The sequence below is a fragment of the Nothoprocta perdicaria genome, unplaced genomic scaffold, assembly GCF_003342845.1.
Source record: "Nothoprocta perdicaria isolate Ctin4 unplaced genomic scaffold, notPer1 scaffold_12, whole genome shotgun sequence".
Lineage (NCBI taxonomy): Eukaryota > Metazoa > Chordata > Aves > Tinamiformes > Tinamidae > Nothoprocta > Nothoprocta perdicaria.
In genome coordinates, this window is record NW_020454316.1 from 3,059,541 (window position 1) to 3,078,266 (window position 18,726).

General features: G+C 47.1%; 1 protein-coding gene across 1 annotated transcript in view; it reads left to right on the forward strand.

Moving 5' to 3' along the window:
- Positions 1–18,726, forward strand: part of RNF216 (ring finger protein 216) — a 63,557-nt gene that overhangs the window by 7,659 nt on the left and 37,172 nt on the right. Inside the window, exons 6-14 of the mRNA XM_026054072.1 lie at positions 1,275–1,351; positions 4,813–4,915; positions 5,799–5,963; positions 6,970–7,084; positions 7,365–7,504; positions 8,476–8,526; positions 9,485–9,622; positions 10,668–10,816; positions 11,315–11,393. Of these exons, the coding sequence (XP_025909857.1) occupies positions 1,275–1,351; positions 4,813–4,915; positions 5,799–5,963; positions 6,970–7,084; positions 7,365–7,504; positions 8,476–8,526; positions 9,485–9,622; positions 10,668–10,816; positions 11,315–11,393 (1,017 nt within the window). The remainder of the gene's footprint in view (positions 1–1,274; positions 1,352–4,812; positions 4,916–5,798; positions 5,964–6,969; positions 7,085–7,364; positions 7,505–8,475; positions 8,527–9,484; positions 9,623–10,667; positions 10,817–11,314; positions 11,394–18,726) is intronic.

Genomic DNA, 18,726 nt, shown 5'->3' on the forward strand with positions numbered 1-18,726 from the left:
CTGATCCACTAAATGCAAGTAGAGGTAGAGGGATAGAGAAAGTTTAGGGACACATTGCTGAGAGTCATGACCACCTTCAGCCAGCTCTCCCAGCTGGGACAGTCTGGACTGTGGCCATGTAAAAGCTCAGGGCTCCTCATTTCCCTTGCAGTGTGGATTTCCAAGCAGTAGCTCCGAGGGGACACTGGATAGGCAGGGTGAATATTGGGTTTAAGTTCCCCATGTGCATGTGAAGTGGCTTCTAGCTGTGTGTGTGAGGTTGCACAGGGAGACACTAGCCACAATTGCTGAATGACCAAGGCAGGCACTTCTTGCCTTTTGCATCCACAAAGATGAGTGCTGTGGTATATATAAGGTACTGCRGTGATGCCTCACATGTCTGCTGTCCTCCCCTCTCCTCCAGCACCCTTTCTTCCTTCTTGTTAGATAGGAAAAGTCTTTGCTTGATGCTTTTAGGAATAATTTTCCTCTACATAAGTGTGAAGTTCTGCTTGTACCTTGAAGTTATCCCTCCCCATCCCGTATCTGATTCTATGTGTGAAAATCAAGCTTGAGAAAGCACTTCTGTTGTTCTCAAGAGAGCAGCCCAACAAAATCCTGCGCTGCTTGAGTAACACCTTGTTGATCAGTGACCAGCCCTGGTAAGATGGACAGAGAGATACTCTTACGTTACCAGAGCTGCTTGACAACCCTGACCAGTTCAGTCGTGCAAAATAAAACACACCTGGCACAACGACTTCAATATCTGTACAGAAACCCACGGGGCAGAGGGCTCCCCTTTGCTGCTCCTTCCATGTGGTCAGCACTGGAAAGGCTTTTACAGAAATGCCAGTAAAGGTTTGTTTGTCTGGCCGCCTCACCACTGTGCCTTGTTGCCTTGAATGGGTAYGTGTATTTTTTTCTCCTTTCTGCTTTGGAATGTTGTCCTTCAGCAGACAATCGGAAACTCCTTAGTCCTCTGAAAGTAAATATTAGCTCTGTTTGTGTTGTAGATCATGCCTGTGTCTCCTGTTTCTGTCCACGCTGCACCCTTTGTCAAGCCAGCTCCTGGCCCCTCATCCCTACCCATGTCCATGTAAGAAGGAGCTGTTAGTCCTTCCATGGAGGAAAGGAAAGCCAGTGGATTGAGAACCAGGTGGATGAATGTACCTGGTCTATTGAAACCCCTTCTGGCCTCTGTCTCATACTAGATAATTATATATATCTAAAGTTCTGTCTTTGGTGCTGTTGCACAGCTCTAATACCTAYATAACCTTTAGCTTTTCCTACTGTAGGAAGCAAGATTCCCTGATGTGAAGAAGGAATATATTGAAGAGCTAATCAGCATCAAGAACTGCTATGACTTAAATGTGTAAGTAGAGAGCTGAGGCCRCAGCACTGTGGCTACGGTCACACTTCCACCCCTGCTCTTGCTGATGCTGYCCTTACACAGCATAGGAAGGGTGGGAGTCAGTGCTACCTTGGTAGTACCAAAGAGCCTATATATATAAATATATATATATATTTTCCCTTTCTAATGAAGCTCATCCTCTCTCCTACCTCAATAAAACGTAATTGCTTTCTTATGGGTGAAGTGCATCCCTCCTCATTCATCCACACCATAAAGCAACACTTAGTTCTTTGGATGTGTAATTCTGCCATCACTTCAGTGATGAAAAAGTAGTGAAACTWGAGTTTCTCTGCTTTTGTTAAGGTCATTGGTAAGTGCTCTGATTATTTGATTATTTAAGAATGTCACTTATGATTTCCCCCGACTATTGCTAGATTCCATAGGATAAGATATTGAGGTGACTTTCTTATAAAATTTGTTCTCTCAGGTCACTCTTTGCAGGTAGAAGACAGCAAACATCTTTCAGGGTCTAGATAGCTGTCAATAGACTGGTTTTGAGCAGAAGTGTGAGCTAGGAAGGAAAGTAAGCAGCAGAAGAAAGTTTAAGAACTGTCACTTTTCCAGTTGTGCTAACAGCTCAAGATGCCCTCAGTGTTAGCAATTGTATTTGATTCTGGCATGATTCTCTGAATAATAAATAAGGCATTAACCTTTCTTGTTAAGTTCTGTCTGCTTCCCACCCTTCTGGATAAAACTTGCACATTTGCAAAGGGAAAGCTGGTGTGTGTTGGCACTAGCAAATGTGCCYGGGGAGGGAGTTACCTGAAAATACTCTTGACTTGTCTGGTGTTAGGTGGTCTCTGCAGCTGGTGCTGCTATCTGAAACACGTTGAAACTAGTTATTTGATCTGGGAATGAAGAATGGGTGTAGGTTATTAGAGAATGCACTCTAATGCGTAGCAATCTGATCCCTTCGGCAATTATCAGGACACTAAATCAAGCAGCATTGAAGAATGTAAGGCTTAAAGTTATTTATTGCATTATAAATTGGTTAACTGGCAGGGAACTAAGGGGGAGTCCCTCTGTTGGGGCTTGCTTTCCTACATCTGTGTTGCAAAGTCATGTCTCCACAGCAAGGCTTGTTGGTTAGAAAGCTGTAAGATTTAAATTTCTTCCTTCTGAATGTGCATTCCCTGCAGCCCTGGCCTGTTAATGCAGGAGGCTTTGGGATGCACCGAGGACAGGCTGCTTGTTTGGGGTTGTGGAAGGCTACTGGGGCTGTAGGCTGTTCCTCRGGGTGATCAAGCCATTACAGTTGGGCATCTAGCTGCAGGAGCCTTCACAGATGATGTGGAAGAAACTCATTAGAGTATCCTGCGGGGATCTGGCAAGGCCTGAAAGGATTAAATCCCAGTATCAGTCTCTATCAGCCTTAATGTGTTCCTTCCTTTCTTGCTCCTGAAATCCTTCTTTCTATTATGCAGCACAGAACCAGTGGGATGAAAAGCCACTTAGAGACTTCCCCCTGGCTGTCTGCAGTGTCTGCTCAGTGGTGCATTACACAGCACTGGGTGATAGAGGTTTCTTCCCCATATTTTTATTTCTTTAACCCGGCTATCATCTGAGTTGTCACTGCATCTTTTGTATGGGCACAAATGGGTCAAAGCGCCGGTCAGCCTCACTAGCAGGATGTCTCTGATGTCCGGGGTATGTCAAGCTGAATCAGGCTTGAAATATAATAAATAAGGCTGGTTGGGTTTGGACAGGGCTGAGGCTTTTAACTGGCTCTGTGTCCCRCGCTGCGGATGTTAATGAGCGAGCGTGCGCACCGGGATGCACTTAACTAATTTTGGACATGCTGAAGGTTAAGATCTCTGCAAATCCTGAGCATTGAAATGGCAGCTCGCAGAATAGTTCAAATGCATCTGACTGGGCCACAGCTGAACCCCCTTCCCTTGTGTTTGAGCTTCAGTGATCCCAGGTCCTTGAAGTTCTGGGTTGGATGGATTAGAACAGTTACCCTTTACAAAAGAGAAGGGGGAAAGGCTGGATGCTCTTAAATGCTCCATGCCAAGATAGTTTGTTGTCTTCAGAAATGATTGTCTTAAAACTTTCCACTGATGTGAAGGATAAGATGTGAGAGCCCTTCTTAGCAGGGTATCATCTATTCAGCTTTTGTGTGCGGGAGCATTCGCATTCAGCCCAAAGCTTTGGGTTCAATATGTCAATACCTGATTAAACAAAAAGAAATGCCTCTGCTTTGAATGTAAAAGCAGGGCTAAGGCAATTGTGATAGTGGGTTAATGCTTCAAGGCAGTCGAGATTTCTTAATTAAGCACTGATTTCTGACATCAGGAATGTAAATTAGCAGCAATTATGTCTATGTTCCCTCTAGCACCTTTTCATTCAGAAAGTTTTACAAATGTTAATTGCTCCTCATAGCCCCTTTCAGAAGGGGTTTATGCTCAGTCGGGGAAACTGAGGAACAGTTTGTGACCTCAGCCAACTAGCACAGCTGGTTGGTGACAGAGCTGAGAATAAGCTGTGCAAGGCTGATTCAAATAGGCTACAACAGCCTTTCCCCTTCAAAGGGGCTTCTGAAGTATCTGCAGAGCTCTGGCAATGCACATATCCTTAAACTACTTGTCTCCTGCATGCTGAAACACTGCAAAGCTAAACCTAACTGACAAAATATTTTTTTGTGTGTGGTTGAACCTTGGCAATTTAGATTTGGATTTAGAGGGCAGTAAGCATGTAATTTTCCAACTTAATGATTTTAAAATATTGTTCCAGCGAGAGCAGTTCCTAGGGTGAGCTGGATAATGCCTGATTTCAAGCCTTATTACATAAACCTGCACACACCTTACGTAAGCCCAGGTTAAACATGTTTTTGTCTCAGCTTTACTGTGAAAGTAGATGAAGACTGGAACTTAATTAAAATTTGAAGCTGTGATCCGTGCGGGAAGGCATCATCCTTTCACAGGTTTTGTGGGAGGTTTGGAGCTTATTCTTCCAAGGGTGCATTTATGTCAGCTGTGTTTGAGTTTAAAGCTGCTGTGCTGTGACTGTTCTTTCTTGTATGGTCTTCATAAGGTTAATTCCACAGCAGCAGAAAGCTGCTACGCTTTGACTTGTAGTCACACAAGGTTTAACTTGTCCTCAAGGGAAGTGTTAACTTTGCACGGGTTGACGTTAGTAGGGAAGTGAACCTGTTTCCCCACTGGCGTCAGGGAGTTGYTTGCAAACTTCTGTTATATAAGTGTAACTGTTGAAAGGCAAATGTATTTGTTTTTTTGCAGTCATACAGCAGGCCCTTCTTAATCCTGAGTCATTTGACTTCAGTTTGCTCTGCCCTGAGACCTCTCCTGGGTCTYGCAGGACAAGCCACAGCCTGCCCAGCCTCAGATTGCTGGGTACTGAGAACTTAGTGAGGAATGAACCTGAGCTCCCACATCCTCAAGTAACTACACTTATCTTTTCAGACTTTGCAACTTTCTCCTGGAAAATCCAGATTACCCCAAGGAGGAAGGCAGAGTGGTTTTAAATCCCAGCAGCAGCCTGCTTGCCAGCCAAGACGAGACCAAGGCAAGTGGGAGCCTCCCGTTACGTGTGTTCAGCCCGAGCTCGTCGTGGGTTGCCTTGCTCTAYTAGTGCACGTTTGTGGTGTGCCTGACTGCGCTGTGCTCATGCAGCTGGCCTCTGGGTGCATTTAAACTGCTGTTAAACAACAATATTAAGTTACTTATAAGATGATTTTAAGATGTTGCTGTGTAGGTTTGTCTCTTCTGCTTTTTCTCTCCTGTGTCCTGCCTGCTTTTTCGCTCCCTCCCATCTGGCTTGTTTGCTTTGGTCACTGATCCAATAATTCTTTGGTCTCTATTGCATGAAGTTCACTGGGACATCTAGTCTCTTGTATGACATTTAAGTATTGCCTTTTAGCTTTCTAACTGAGAATCTCCCTGCAATTTCTTGATTGTTTTTCCCCATTATTCTAATCTGTTTGTCAAAGATTTTTGTCCCAGGTATGCTTTCTTTAAGTAAACTGAAATAACTATGTGTGACTTGGGAGATGCGGGTACCGAATACCTCTTTCTGYGTTGAGAAATATTCCTCAAATTTAAGCCTGTGAAGCTATTCAACCCTTACAGTAACACAGGGCAGTGAGAAGAGGATGTATATGTGTAACCACATAAGTCGGCTTTAAGCTAGGCTTTAAGCTAGTTGGCTTGGATCCTGCCCGGAGCAGAGCTGCAGGGTGGTGCAGCGCGGGGCAGGCTCCCTGCACCAGCGTGTACACCCGTTAGCTTCACGTGCCACACTGTGCTCGGAACAAGGTGCCCTGGAAAACGAGTTCTGTGTGGTCTGGCCAAGTCCCTGACTGCTGAAAGAGGGTTGTTCGGGGTGCTTTTGTGTGTCTGTAGAAGCCTTTTAATATTCTCAGTTGTCTTTTGCCTTTTTTTCCCCTCAGGTGCCTAAAGTGGACTACTTTGATTTTTCCAAACTTGCTCCACTTGATCAGCGKTGCTTTATTCAAGCAGCTGACCTCCTTATGGCAGACTTCAAAATGCTGAGCAGCCAGGACATTAAGTGGGCTCTACATGAACTCAAAGGACACTATGCAATCACACGGAAGGTTCTTCAATTTAAATCTTCTTAGTAGGGTCGTTTCCCCTTGCCTGTGGGGGAGAGCAATGTGATGTCTTTTGCTCTACTGCCCTATCTGCTTGTGTGTGGTTGTATTTCTATGACCTGCCTTTCCTCTCAAAAAGGGTTTGATGTCCATTTAGCCAAGAGACCTGTACTTTGTTTCTGCACTTTCGCCTGGGAAATTTAGAGGCACTAGTTGGTTGATGGTGGGCCATGCATTAAACTGAGTAATGCTCCTATAATGCCCCCTATGCTGAAGGGGGATATAATTGCTAATAACACTTAAACTAGCCAAGTTTTAAGACACTTTAACTGTTGTCATTAGTTTAAATGACTACAAATTTGAAGAGGAGCCAGAGTCTCTCACTGGYCTTCTCATTTTTGTGGTCTTCAAAATGACTCATACATTCCTTGTGAAAGAATGTCACTGTAATGGAGCTGTGAAGAAACACGTTCTCAAGTATCAACAAGCTAAACGTGAATGTGGTCTCAAATTTTTGACCTGGAGCTGTTTTTCTGATATGTTCTCTTTCTTAAGTGTCTTTCCAAGACTTACCTTTAAAAAGGCAAAAACAAACAAGGGTCAAGGTGATGTTTTTCTTTCATTTGAGTGATCGAGTGTAGAGCAGTTGAATTGAGCAAAGGCAGGTGGTTCTAGCTCTAAACCATCAGGAAGAAAGGTTCAAAAAAATGGAGCTCTGTTGCATCAGAATGGACGCCAGCTGTGTTAGAGATAAGCTGAGCTGCTGCAAAGCATCATTCAACTCTGCCTGAGCAACAGGTGGTTCTTTTGTTTATGATTGTTGTAAATTCATAAAGCAACAAGATGGATAAAAGGGTAGAGAGATAGACCTGCCTTTATAGGATGTCTAGCTGTCCTGTTTCTAAATGGTTCTTACGCATAAGCTTTCATGCAGTGCTTTAATTTAATGTGTTTGTCTCTGCTTCCTTCCAGAGAGCAAAAGGATTTATGCCTGTATGTTGTTTTCTAGGCCTTTTCTGATGCCATCAAGAAATGGCAGGAGCTGTCTCCAGAAACCAGTGGGAAAAGAAAAAAGAGGAAAGAAATGAATCAGTTTTCATATATAGATTTCAAATTTGAGCAAGGTAAATACCAAGCAGTGTATGTGATGCTCTCTGCGTGGATCCTGTAAGCAGAGCTGGATTGCTGCAGACAGTACTGTTGTTGGAGAGGGTCCTGGTCCCCATCTGTGCGTCTGTCGCTGTCTAGAATCTGGTTTGAAATGCTCTTCACTAATGCATCTGCTTGGTACAGTGCTGCTGGCGATGCCCAAATTGTGTAGCTTGCAGTGCATAGAGGAGGAAGGGTTTAAGTTTTGCTCTTGCCGCCCCATCCCGTTTCATTGTAGTTTTAACTCTGTTTTAGGTGATGTGAAAATTGAGAAGCGGATGTTCTTCCTGGAGAATAAGAGGCGGCACTGGAGGTCCTACGACCGGCTCTCGCTTCTCCCACCGGTGCTTCTGGAACAGGAATTCTATGAGCAGAAGGTTAAAGAGATGGCAGAGGTGAGAGTGGTAGGAGATGCTTCCATCTTGTGGGGCAAATGATTTCAACTACTGCAGAGGTCTTGGCCTTAAGCCTGGGAATCTGTCTCTTTTGGAAGTCAAATGCTGAGCAAAATGTTGAATATCTGATGCCTTTTGCTCCTTTGCTAACTATTAACACTTAGGGCTTTTTCCAAAATGAGCCACTTGGGGTAAAAACCAATCAAGGAATTTTGTATTTGCTTAAATATATAGCTATCACTTCTGCTGTTGGAAAACCTCCATGTATCTGCTAATGTTGATTTGTAGCCTGTGGTAAAACACCTTTTCTGGCCTTTTTTTTTGCTACAAAGTAAAAGCTGTATTAATTACTTCCTGCCATAAGTAGCAGTCGTCTTTTCTGCTTTTCAACTTGTAATTACAGCTCAGTGGTGGTGGTTAATAACAACTCAATCAAGGGCAGACCATCCACTCACTCTTTTTCTTTTGAAAGTTGGCAGGCCTGTCTCAAACTCCTTGTCCCATGCTGAGGTGCCTGCATCAAAGCAGAACCTTGCAGCACTTCTGGGGTGGTTTCTTCCCCTGATAATCCAACCAAAAATCCAGCTAACAGCTCTGCAGCTACAGTCCTTTCTGAAGTAGTGTCCTAAAGATCAGTGCCTCTTAAGGAGATAACTTTTTAAACACAAAGCTCGTGTTCCTTGGGGCTTTCTCTAGAGAGATCTATTGAGTGAGATCTTGCCTGCCCGTAGAAACCTGAACTAATGGCCCTCCATAACCCAAAACGTGAGTGGTTCTTTGCTCTTCTGCCTTTGCTTCTAAAGTCCATTTTAGCTGAATCAGAAATAGTTTAATAGTTTGAAAGGATGGGCTTGAGTAGTGGTGTGGGCAGAACACGGTGGGTTGTAAATCTTGAGCTATTGTAAAAGTGCTTAGGGGATGGCAAATTGGATTCTGCCTTTTACAAACCCAGATGCACRTGTCTCTTCCAGCACGCCGACTTTCTCCTTGCGCTGCAGATGAACGAGGAGCAGTATCAGAAGGTCAGTGTGGACAGTATGGTTCCTAGAGTATTGAGGCTATTTTGCACTTGCTGCTTTGCAGACTCCTGTGGCTTCTGGAACAGAGTTTTTCTGCAGGGCTGCATTTGCACTGTGCTGAGTCCAGCAAGGCAGGGTCCGTGTGTGAAATGATCTGTAGAATCCAGTCAGCTGCTGCTTGCATCTTTACTGGCCAGAACAAACACCCCAATAGAATTGTACCAGTTTTGCTCTTGCTACCCACATCGTGGCTGTTTGAAACAGATTGGCTATTTTTGCAGCACTGCCAGTGAAAAGGTCTTTTTCATTTGCAAAAAGGAATTTCAAAAAAAAAAAAAAACCACTGAAAATTAAGCCTTTCCCTTTAAATGAAGGAAGAAAGAGGTCAGTTCAGCTGTGGATTACCTTTCTCACTGCCTGTTTCTCCTCTGACTTTGGAGATATCTGTGTATTTATTCTTAACAAACTTCTCTGCCTCTTCAGTGAAGTGCTCCAGACAGGTTCTGCCCAAGCACGTGGGTAAATGTTCCTTTGGAGGGCAACAGATTTGAATCTTTCTTTTTTCCCCTGATTTCTCTGCTGCTTCCTTGCAAGCACAGCTCTCTAACCCGAGATGGTTTCTGCCTGTGAGCTAAGAGCTAGTCAAGCCTAGTGTTCTTTGGGGAATGGAGGAAAAGGGAGGGAATGTGTCAGGAAGGACATGAAAATGTTAATTAGTTAAAACTGAATTTCTGAGTTTGCTTTTTCATGGTGAGTTTCAATCACCAAAGAGGTTATCTATAGAATAACATATGTCTGTGGCTCACTTGTGTTTCTCTTATAATTAACGCTGACTTTTTTAATGGATTGCAGTTGCATGTACCCACATCACCGCATTCTTTCTCAATCCCAGCACTGTTTGTTGGTATGTTGCTATAGCTATTTTYTGGGATGTTGTTAATATGTCTGTTTATGGCTGCAGGATGGGCAGATGATAGAGTGCCGTTGCTGCTATGGGGAGTTTGCATTTGAAGAGCTCACGCAGTGTGCAGATGGTCACTTGTTCTGCAAGGAGTGCCTCATAAAATATGCTCAGGAGGCAGTCTTCGGCTCTGGGAAGGTAAGGATTCCCACCTGGGCACTGGGAAATGGGCACATTGCTGTTGGAAGATCACATTGCTGTTCGCAGAGTGTTGTTGCTGAGACCAAATGTAACTGCACTTCCCAGGAAGTGTTGGAATGGAAAAAAATCCAAGTCGGAGGAGTCTGCCTCACCATCAAATGGGTGGCGAAGAACTTCACAGTGGGATCTTTGAATAGGATTTCTGTCTTGCTTGGCCTCTAGCTTGCTCTGTRCTTAACAAATTTAATGGATTATTAGGATTTTTTTAAATAAAATTCATAGTAACAAGTTGTTTTGGTTTTAATTTGCTTGTTAATAAATAGTTATCTGYGCAGGGAACAAATGCAGAACTGGCCAGTCTTTTCCTAACTAAAATCTTGCCCTTAAATTCCTTGTGATCCCAACTTATTTCAGAGTCAGTTCCTCTACAGGACTCCTAATCCTTTCAGTTTTATATAGAAATGCTGATGCTACCAGGACATGCTCTCCAGAGCTGGTCCAAATGATGAGGAAGCAGCAGTTAGCAGTTACCCTTTGCTTAAATGAGCTATAAGATTATTAATCTGCTTTGAGGAATGCACKCTCGTTTGCCTTGGGATATGATGATCAAACCCCAGGGTTAATTTTGGGGGGTACTCTGTGGTCTGTATTTCATGTAACCATGTAAACTGACAGCTGTGCTTAATATGAGGGTATTGCCAAGAGCAGAGCATAGTTCACGAGCGCGATGCCAGCTYTCGGTGGGGAACGTGCAGCGGTAACAGGCTGCTCTGTGGTCACAGTGGCTTTGAAGCGAGTGATCTGTAATCCCAGCTATCAGCTTCCTGCCAGTGCTTGTCTGAGACCTCATCTCGCTGATTAAGTAGCTTTGTTCATAGTGTAGCAAGCCCCAACTCTGTCCYCTGTCAGTCATGTGTTGATTTAAGCTCTCCTCTCTTCAAGCAAAACCCTGTGATGCTGTGTTTGGAAATGTTCTGCAGGCTGAGTTGTCGTGTCACTAAAACCGTACTGAAATGGAGCTCTCCTCTGCTTCTATTTGTAGTCAGAGCTCAGCTGCATGGAAGGGAGCTGCACATGTTCCTTCCCCACCAGCGAGCTGGAGAAGGTGCTTCCAGAGAACATCCTCTGTAAATACTACGAGCGGAAAGCTGAGGAGGAGGTGGCCGCTGCCTGTGCAGATGAGCTCGTCAGGTAATTCTCCAGTGCAGGATACATGAGTCAGAAAGGATGAACTAGAGGAAATCCTGTACTTTCTGTTTTAGAAAATTATCCTCCAGAACTGTAAATATGTGCTGACTGTGAGGCAGGGAGCTGTCATAGAGCTGCCTTTATGTTTAGGGCTTTTGCTTTCCTCTTCTGACTGTTTTTATTTAGCATGGTTTGTCTTCCATTGACTAGAGCAGATTAAAATTCAGTAAGGCTGATTTCCCCCCCATCGCTTGCAAGCCTCATGCTGATCCTTTAAATCCCGTGGTCAAAAGCAGTGCTGAGCATGTATTTTGATTGCAAACAGAGAAGTGATCGAAGAAATATGAGCAAACAGAAATATGAGCAAGGCGAGTCCTTGTGGCAGGCATTTGGCTGGCAGCCTTATTAACAGCCCTGTAACTGTTTAAACCCCCTTCTGCAAAGACTTGTTGGGCCCTGTGTTTGTTTAGCCAATTAATAGCATCTTTTTCTGGGCTCCAGGTGTCCCTTCTGTAACTTCCCAGCTCTCCTGGACAGCGATGTGAAGCGGTTCAGCTGTCCTAATCCCCGCTGCAGAAAGGTAACTGGGTCACACTTGGCACTGGGTCTCTTTACAAGTGCTGTGGGTGAACAGGGAGCAGGGTGTACGAGTGCCATAGAAACAAACTGTAATCTGTTTCCTAATAAACTCTGGCGAACAAGCTGAGCAAACCTCAACTGTGACCCTTGGCAGAATCTGGCATGATGCATTTTCCTCTTAAGCCACTACTGGAATACAGAGTGGGCTGGTAGTGAACAAGATTTGTTTGGAGAACTCAGTGTGCCCCTTTGAAGGGCAGAAGATCTTTGTGCTTTTCAAGTTTGCTGACAACCATGGCATGAGAATCATCAGGTCCAAGGGCTGAGCAGAATGGGGAAGCTTTTCTGCTGCTACTTTTACAAGTTTATTTTTCCTGCAGAAGAGACTGCAGAAATGTTCATAGTCTCTTGAATGTGTATTAAACCCTGCTTGCATCTGGTGACAGGGAGTAGAGGCTGGTGACAGGGAGTAGTGTCAGTGCTTGACACCAGTAATATAGGGCATCTTGCGAAGCGTTAGCCACAAGAACAAGCTCTTATACAACATTCAGAGCTGCTGATCCCCTACTAGAGATTTCTGCTCATCCCAGAAATTCCTTTTGAATGCCTGGACAATGTGCATGTAACTGTCCAAGCACTGGGTTCTTCTTTTGAAGCTATACAGTTGTTTGGCTGTATTGGACAAGTTGTGTTTAAGAAAGCAAATTTTGTTATCTGGAGAAATTGAAGTTGCTACTAGTGACATTTATGTTCTGTTATGAAAAAATATCCTGTGGGGGAAAGCTGTTCACGAAAGATGCGCAGTTCTGGGTTAGATCTTTAATCTCCAGCCGTGTCTTGCTGACACTCCTATTGGAAGGAAAAAAACGCCCAGTTCTGGATCCTGCCGGTTTCAGGAGCAAGGAGGTTGGATTGCCGTTAGGTGGCACTGTTGATCCAGGTTTAAGTGGATCCTTTTTCCCCTTTTTTTCATTTTGAGTGGAGAGGAAAAAAAAAAAAGCTGTTTTCAAAGTGTCAGCACCATAGAGCAGAATTTGGGCTTAAACAACATGCATGCTTCAATGTAGTAAAAAAAAAAAAAAAATCCTCTTTTTTTTTTTAAACATGTATTGCGGTACAGTAAATGTGGCAATGGGGTCAGTGCTACAAATTCCCTTCGCTCTGCTCTTGGTTTCCTTCCTTGGGCGCTGTTTGTCCCCCTCCCTGTGGCTGCAGCATTCCAGTGGGCTGGATTCCTGGTTTCCTGGACAGCTTGTGTTGATTCATTAGCTGAAAATTTGCTGAGTCGCTTAGGGCTCTTTAGAAATCTGAAAGACTTGAGGGTTTGAAGCCTATGATGACAAACTGAGCTAGCAGGATGTGTTAGTGTCTCCTCTCACAGCGGCGGTGCTCTTTTGTAGTCCTTCTACCTGGTTTCTTCTCAGAATGAAATATTTTGGGGAATGTTCTGGCTTGCAGGCAGTTTGTCCGTAGGGAGGAAGGGGCTAATCCATCCCTTTTCTCTCCGGGAGCTCCATGGAGGCTGGGAAGGACGCCGTGGTTTTCCGAGCGGAGCCTCTGGCAGATATACGGCAGTGCTGAGTGATGCTGGAGGGAGTTCCTYGCTGGCTCGAAGGGCTGTGTTTGCACAGCTGAACCCGGAGCGAGGGGAAGCGCGGAGGGGGATCGGTCGCAATGTGCATCTCGAGCTCCAGGCTCGAAGAGCAGATGTTCTCCTGTTGTATTTCAGTGCTCCGTTGCCTGGATCTCTCGTGCTTCCAGAGCTCTTCTTTACACCCTCTGTCCTTCCGTTAAATCTTGCTGGGAGCTTTAGTCACCTTTGGATGGGATAGAGATGCACAGCAAGGTGTGTGATGGAARCCTCTTTATTTTGGCTCTGTGTGTGTGGATTGGGGCCGATAGAGGAGCTCGGGGCACCGCGCAGGGCCCGAGTTGTGGCTAGTGTCACCCTGGCACTGGTTGCTGCCTTCGGAGGCTGAGCGGATCCCGAAGAGCATGCGGATGAGCCTGCCCAGCTGCCAGCCCCGCTGTGATTCCAGCTGTGCTGCCTGAAGTCAGGTGGCCAGGCCTGGCAGCTTAATGTCACCGGCTCCTGCTGGGTGGAGGGGAAGCTCAGCCAGCCACAGAGAAAGGTTGTCTGAGTGACCCTGCCGGGGCGTCCGCTGGGTGTTTGCAGACCGAGCCTGTTCTGGAGGAGATTTGACCTTTGCTTAGCTGGCTGGCATGGGATCTGGGAGTTCTGTGGGTTTGCTCTCCCGTCCTCTGGGATCTGCCCATTTTTTGGGAACTCTGGGGTTCTGTGTGTACCTGGTGGCGCACGTGCCGGGAGGATTCCCGGCCGCCAGCTCGGCCAGCCCCATCCTGCTGTCCGAGTGCGGATCTCCGTGTGGAAGTGGGGCTTGGATTCCTCGCCTCCGAGGATGCACCTTGTGCCTCAGCGTGTTCTCGCATCACTAACATGTCCCACACTAAAGCTGCTGATCCTGGTAAAACTATGAAAGACACATTGATTTCTTAAGCACGAGACAGCGTGCGAGTGCTTTCATGTATCTGGGAAATGGATTTCCCCCCCAGGAAAGGAAGTCATTCCCACTCCATCTCCCTCCTCCCTGCATCCCGTGTCGTGCACAGAGTCTTGGCTTTTRTTCCCAGGCTGCTCGTGGCCGTTGCAGTCGCTGCTCCCCTCTTTGCAGTCTCGGCACAAAGCGCTGCAGGGCTCCCAGCGGCGAGGGAGGGCGGGAAGGAGGAGGGAAAGCAGCGTTTCCATGGGAATCCGGCACCGAGCCGATGCCGTGCGGTCCCTCCTGGTGCCGGGGAGCTAAAACCCTTTTTTGCAGCCCAGCTGCAAGCTGCAGCCACCTCGTAGGCACCTGCATTTCCAAAAAGAAGGCTCCGCTGCAGAGCTTGCAGGACCGGGTTGCAGGCTGGATGCAAAAGCGGTTGCTCAACCAAGAAGGTGGCTGCTGCTCTCATCGGGAACCACGTTGTGCATCCCGTTAATGAGGCTGCCTTTGGGAAGGAGGTTACCTGCTGGGCATCCGAGCTGTCGTGCTGGACAAACGAGCTCTGATGTGTCTGTGTGAGAGGGATTAAACCCTTTGCTGCTCTGCCTTTTCATCTCAAGGATGGCCAAAGCAGTCCTTGCGTGCACTTTTGATTTGTAGGACTGACAGGTASTGTTTTAGGGGACTTCTTAGAGCTTCTGGAGTTACCAAAGGTGGGTTTCAAGGTGCTGGCTGTGAACAGATGCAGCCAGCTGCTTCTAACCTTCATTTTCTTGTGAAAGATGAACGGGTGTCAGCTTGCACGGAGCTCTGCCTGGTAGGTTGTGCCTGAACATGGCTCTTAGCAGGCTGCTAACACAGCATCCGTGACATACACTAATACAAGTTGTGTCAGTTCACAGCAACTTCAATACAAGTGGTCTTTCTTGCTGRAACAGCAAATTATTTAAAGTTATAAAAGCAGCTAACGGGTCGTTCTGCAAGGCCCGTGGCTGTACCTGGTGTGGCAGTGGAACCAGCAGCTGCTCCTGGGTCAGAGCAGGATAATGAGGCGGCCCCAGCCACCTATGATCCAGTTACGAGTGTTTTATAGGGTGCAAGGGAAACGTTGGTGTCATCAAATAGCCAGCAGCGGCAATGGGTGTGYTTAGGGTGACATAATCCTTCCAAGGATGCCATCCCATGCGTTCCATGCTCCTGCCCGGAGCTGCCCTTCCCGAGCACCCAGCGCTCYGCGGTGTCGGGATGAGGCTGGATGTGCATGCAAGGTAAGGGAGCAAGAAAATCACTTTTCCTGGAGAAACCAAGCTCCGACAGAATGCCTCRGTGCAAGCTGTGCGTGTGGAGAATTACTTAATTCTCCTCGTTTTGCAACATGTTTTCCCAGCTGCTGAAGTCTCTCAGTCAGCTCCCTGACAGCAGTGCGAACGTTTTGCAGGTCCTGTGTTTGTGCAGCAGTCCTTATCCCCGTTTGTGTGCTTTGCTTTTCCATAAATACATTTGTTTGGAGGTGGTTGTCACTTAGCTCTTACCTCTCTGCGTGCAGAGCAGGGCTGAAGACAGCGGCTGCTTATGGCAACCCCCTGTCACTTCCTTTCCATGGCACTAAACTCGGCGCCTGACTCCCACGCTTAAATTTTCATCCCGTGTCAATGCGAATGTGGCTTGGTTTGGGATGAGAAGGAAATGGAAATGCAGGCTGGAGGATTTTGCTTCCCATGTTCCTGGTGAAGCTTGAGGACGGAGCCCTYGTGCTTGCACACGAACTTGTCCAGGGCCCTTCTGCTGCTTGTCTCATCCTGTGGAGCAGTTCGGAAGCTGCCRGTGCTCCGTGGGATCTCCCTGCTCGTCTCCCTCTGCTCACCGTTGTGCGCCCCTCTTCAATGCCCGGCGCGCGTGGGAAGGCGCGGGGCCGCGGCGCTGCCGAAACCACAACAAATGGCAAGTTTCCGTGTGTCATCCGGGCTCGGAGGCGCGCGGCGCCCGGCCGGGCGGTTCATTTTTCTTCCTTAAAAGGAGATGGGAGCTCGGGCGCTGCGGATGGAGCCRCGGCCGCTCGCGGAGGGCCGGCGGGAGGAGGGAGGGCCGGGGGYGGAGGTGCCGCCGAGGTGAGCGCGGCCGCAGGTAACGCCCCGCGGGACGGGAAGGAAGAGGGAGCAGGAAAAGCAGCAAAACCTTAAAAGTACAAGTGTGTGTGACGAGCCACGTGACGGGGCGAAGCCGCGCGCCCACTCGGGACGTGCTCCCGACAGCGCTGTGAGTCTGGAGACGTCGGCAAAGGTTCCTGCTGCCYCTCTTCCTGGGAGCATGAGGAAAGGCCGTATTCCAAGGAGGCTCCTTGTGCCCCAGCCACTTTGGGCCCATCTGCTGCTCCTGCTGTTTGCTCTATGGGAAAGGCAGCAGCAGGAGTGAACTGTCACCTCCAGGCAATCCTGTACCTCGTTTCTAAGTGTCTCCTTGGTCAGGGACAGCTACAAATATTGACCGGTGCCAGCAGGAGCTTGCTCCTAAATGTTGCTTTCCTGGGAGGAGGAATCTATATTTTGTGTCTCCCTGCTCTCCCTCTTTGGGACTAGTAGGAATGGGCTGTAGGTGCCACAAGAACATCTCGTGGGGAGCGTGGGCTGCTGCAGCAGCAGATGGGGCAACGAGATCCCTCGTTGCTGGGGGACGCTGCAGGAAGCCCATTTGTGGGAGCTCAGGTGCTGCTGCTTTTACAAGGTCAGGTCTGTTTATGCAGAGGTAGCTGGAAATGCTTCGCTTGATAAATGAGTCTGACAGAGGAAGAGAGCAAAGCCCAGCTTGGAAATGGACCTGAGGAAAGAGGTCAGATTAAATGGGGTATCTGTCTGTTGGAGGAAAAAAAAAGTTGCTGAAAGCAAGAACTCAAGCTAGTCTCTTTAAAAATAGACCATGTAAGTCAGTGCAATTCAAGGAACAAAGGTTACTTCTGTGCTTGGTTTCTGCCATATATAGCAATATCCATTCAGTGAAAAAGCATTTTCACTGTTTGCTGACCAGTGAATACCTCTTTGTCAGGTCCATAAGAGCTAGTGCTGTGTCTCCCTCATAGCTCGTCCTCTGCTGACGAAAGGCTGGAGGTAATAAGCTTAAGTGTGACTGATTCCATGTGGGATGGAAACATCAGCCTGGTGGGTGACCCAGCACTTGGGTCTCTCCTTCCCTGGTCCCGCTTGACACCCTTGGGTGGAAGTGCTGTCCCGAGAGCTGCTGTGATCACCTCACGTGAGCAGAGACGGTGTTTTTGGGATGAGTGGCAGAGCCTGCAGGGGTTGCAGAAGGTCCCTCTGGGTGGCTGGTGCTGGCTGAGAAACGTCCTCAGCTGCTTGGAGCTCAGCAGTTGCTGGAGTCGATCCCTGATCAAACTGGAACTGCTGGTGCTGGGAAAAGCCCTACAGGTTGTGGCTGTGCTGAGAGCAGAGGCAGGACAAGCGGCCCTGGCAGCCCAACACTGGCTCTAAACTTTGCCTTTCCCTTCTAAGGTCCCTTGAAAGAGAGCAGTTTCTTCCATTTCACACACAGCAGAAATGGAGTAGTGATGTGAGCACCCGAACACAAGGAGGAAGCCCTAAACTTCTACACAGAGTTCATTCTTTTGCTCAATGTCTTGTTTTTCTTTAGCAATGAAATAACTTAAGTTGTCCTTTATTTGCATTGGTGAGCAGAGCTGGGGCTGTCATGGGCACCTTCCACAGCAGCAATTGCAGATGCTTGGGCAAGTTTAAGGCTTRTGCTCTGCTCGGTGCTGCTTGTATCTGCAGAGCATCAGGGCAGGGTTAACGTTTTGCTGCTGCAGTGGAAGTGGAGGTTGGAAAGGATGGAAAAAAGACTGTTCCCAAGCCAATTTAAAAACATTGTTCTGACCTATTCAAGAAGCTGCATCTTTCCTCTCTTTCCTCCCCCTCACATTCCTGTCGTAGTAATCATTGATCTCTAACCTCAGCTACATCTACCACAGCGAACCACTTATACGCACTTAAAACCAGACTTTCTGCACACACCTTGGCTTGTACCCTGGTCCTTCCAGGGCAAAGTTATCTTTGGAGGGACGTGAGTCAGCAGGAGAACTTTTGAATAACTTTGAATGACTCTCTGCTCCTTCAGGCCAGGCCAGGGCGATGGCATAACCTCGTGTGTGCAGTTACAGGAGGTGTTTTGCTGCTTTCTCTTCTCACGTAAACAGATTTGAGCAGATGACAAGAGTCATCCGACTTCCTGGGCTAACACCAGGCCGCTGCAGATGATGTCCATTTTGGAGGCTGTCAGTTGGGTTTGCTTCCTAATTTGGTCACAGCGTGCTTAGGGCTGGCCTGCTTTCCTTTTTTTTTTCTCTCTCAAACACTCGTCCTTTTATATCATTGTAGTGGAGGGGAAGCTGTTTGTGTCGGGGAACCTCCAGCCCTTCTTACTTCCTCTGTGCAGAGGAAGCGATACTTGAATGGTGCCTTTGAAAGAGCAATGCAGTTCTCAACTTGATCTCTTTTCCTTTTTCCTTTGCTTTTCCTTCATCCTTTGCTGCTCTTTAATGAGCTCATCTCGCTGCTTTTCTACCCATTCTGGGTATCCATTTGAGCTCTTAGTGCTGGAAGGGCTCTGTGGAATAAGTCTTTTAAGTGACTGAGGGAGCCGCACTGAAGTTAAGCAATAAAATTGATAAGCAGAGGAGATGTGTGCTGTAAATCCAGCCTCACTAATGGAGAGAGTGTTTTGCTTCATACATCATCACTAACAAGAGTTCTGGCACCATTTAGGAAGCTGAAAATGCCAAACACTGGGAGAGAAAGTGTGACTGGTTGGCCCTGCTAAAAG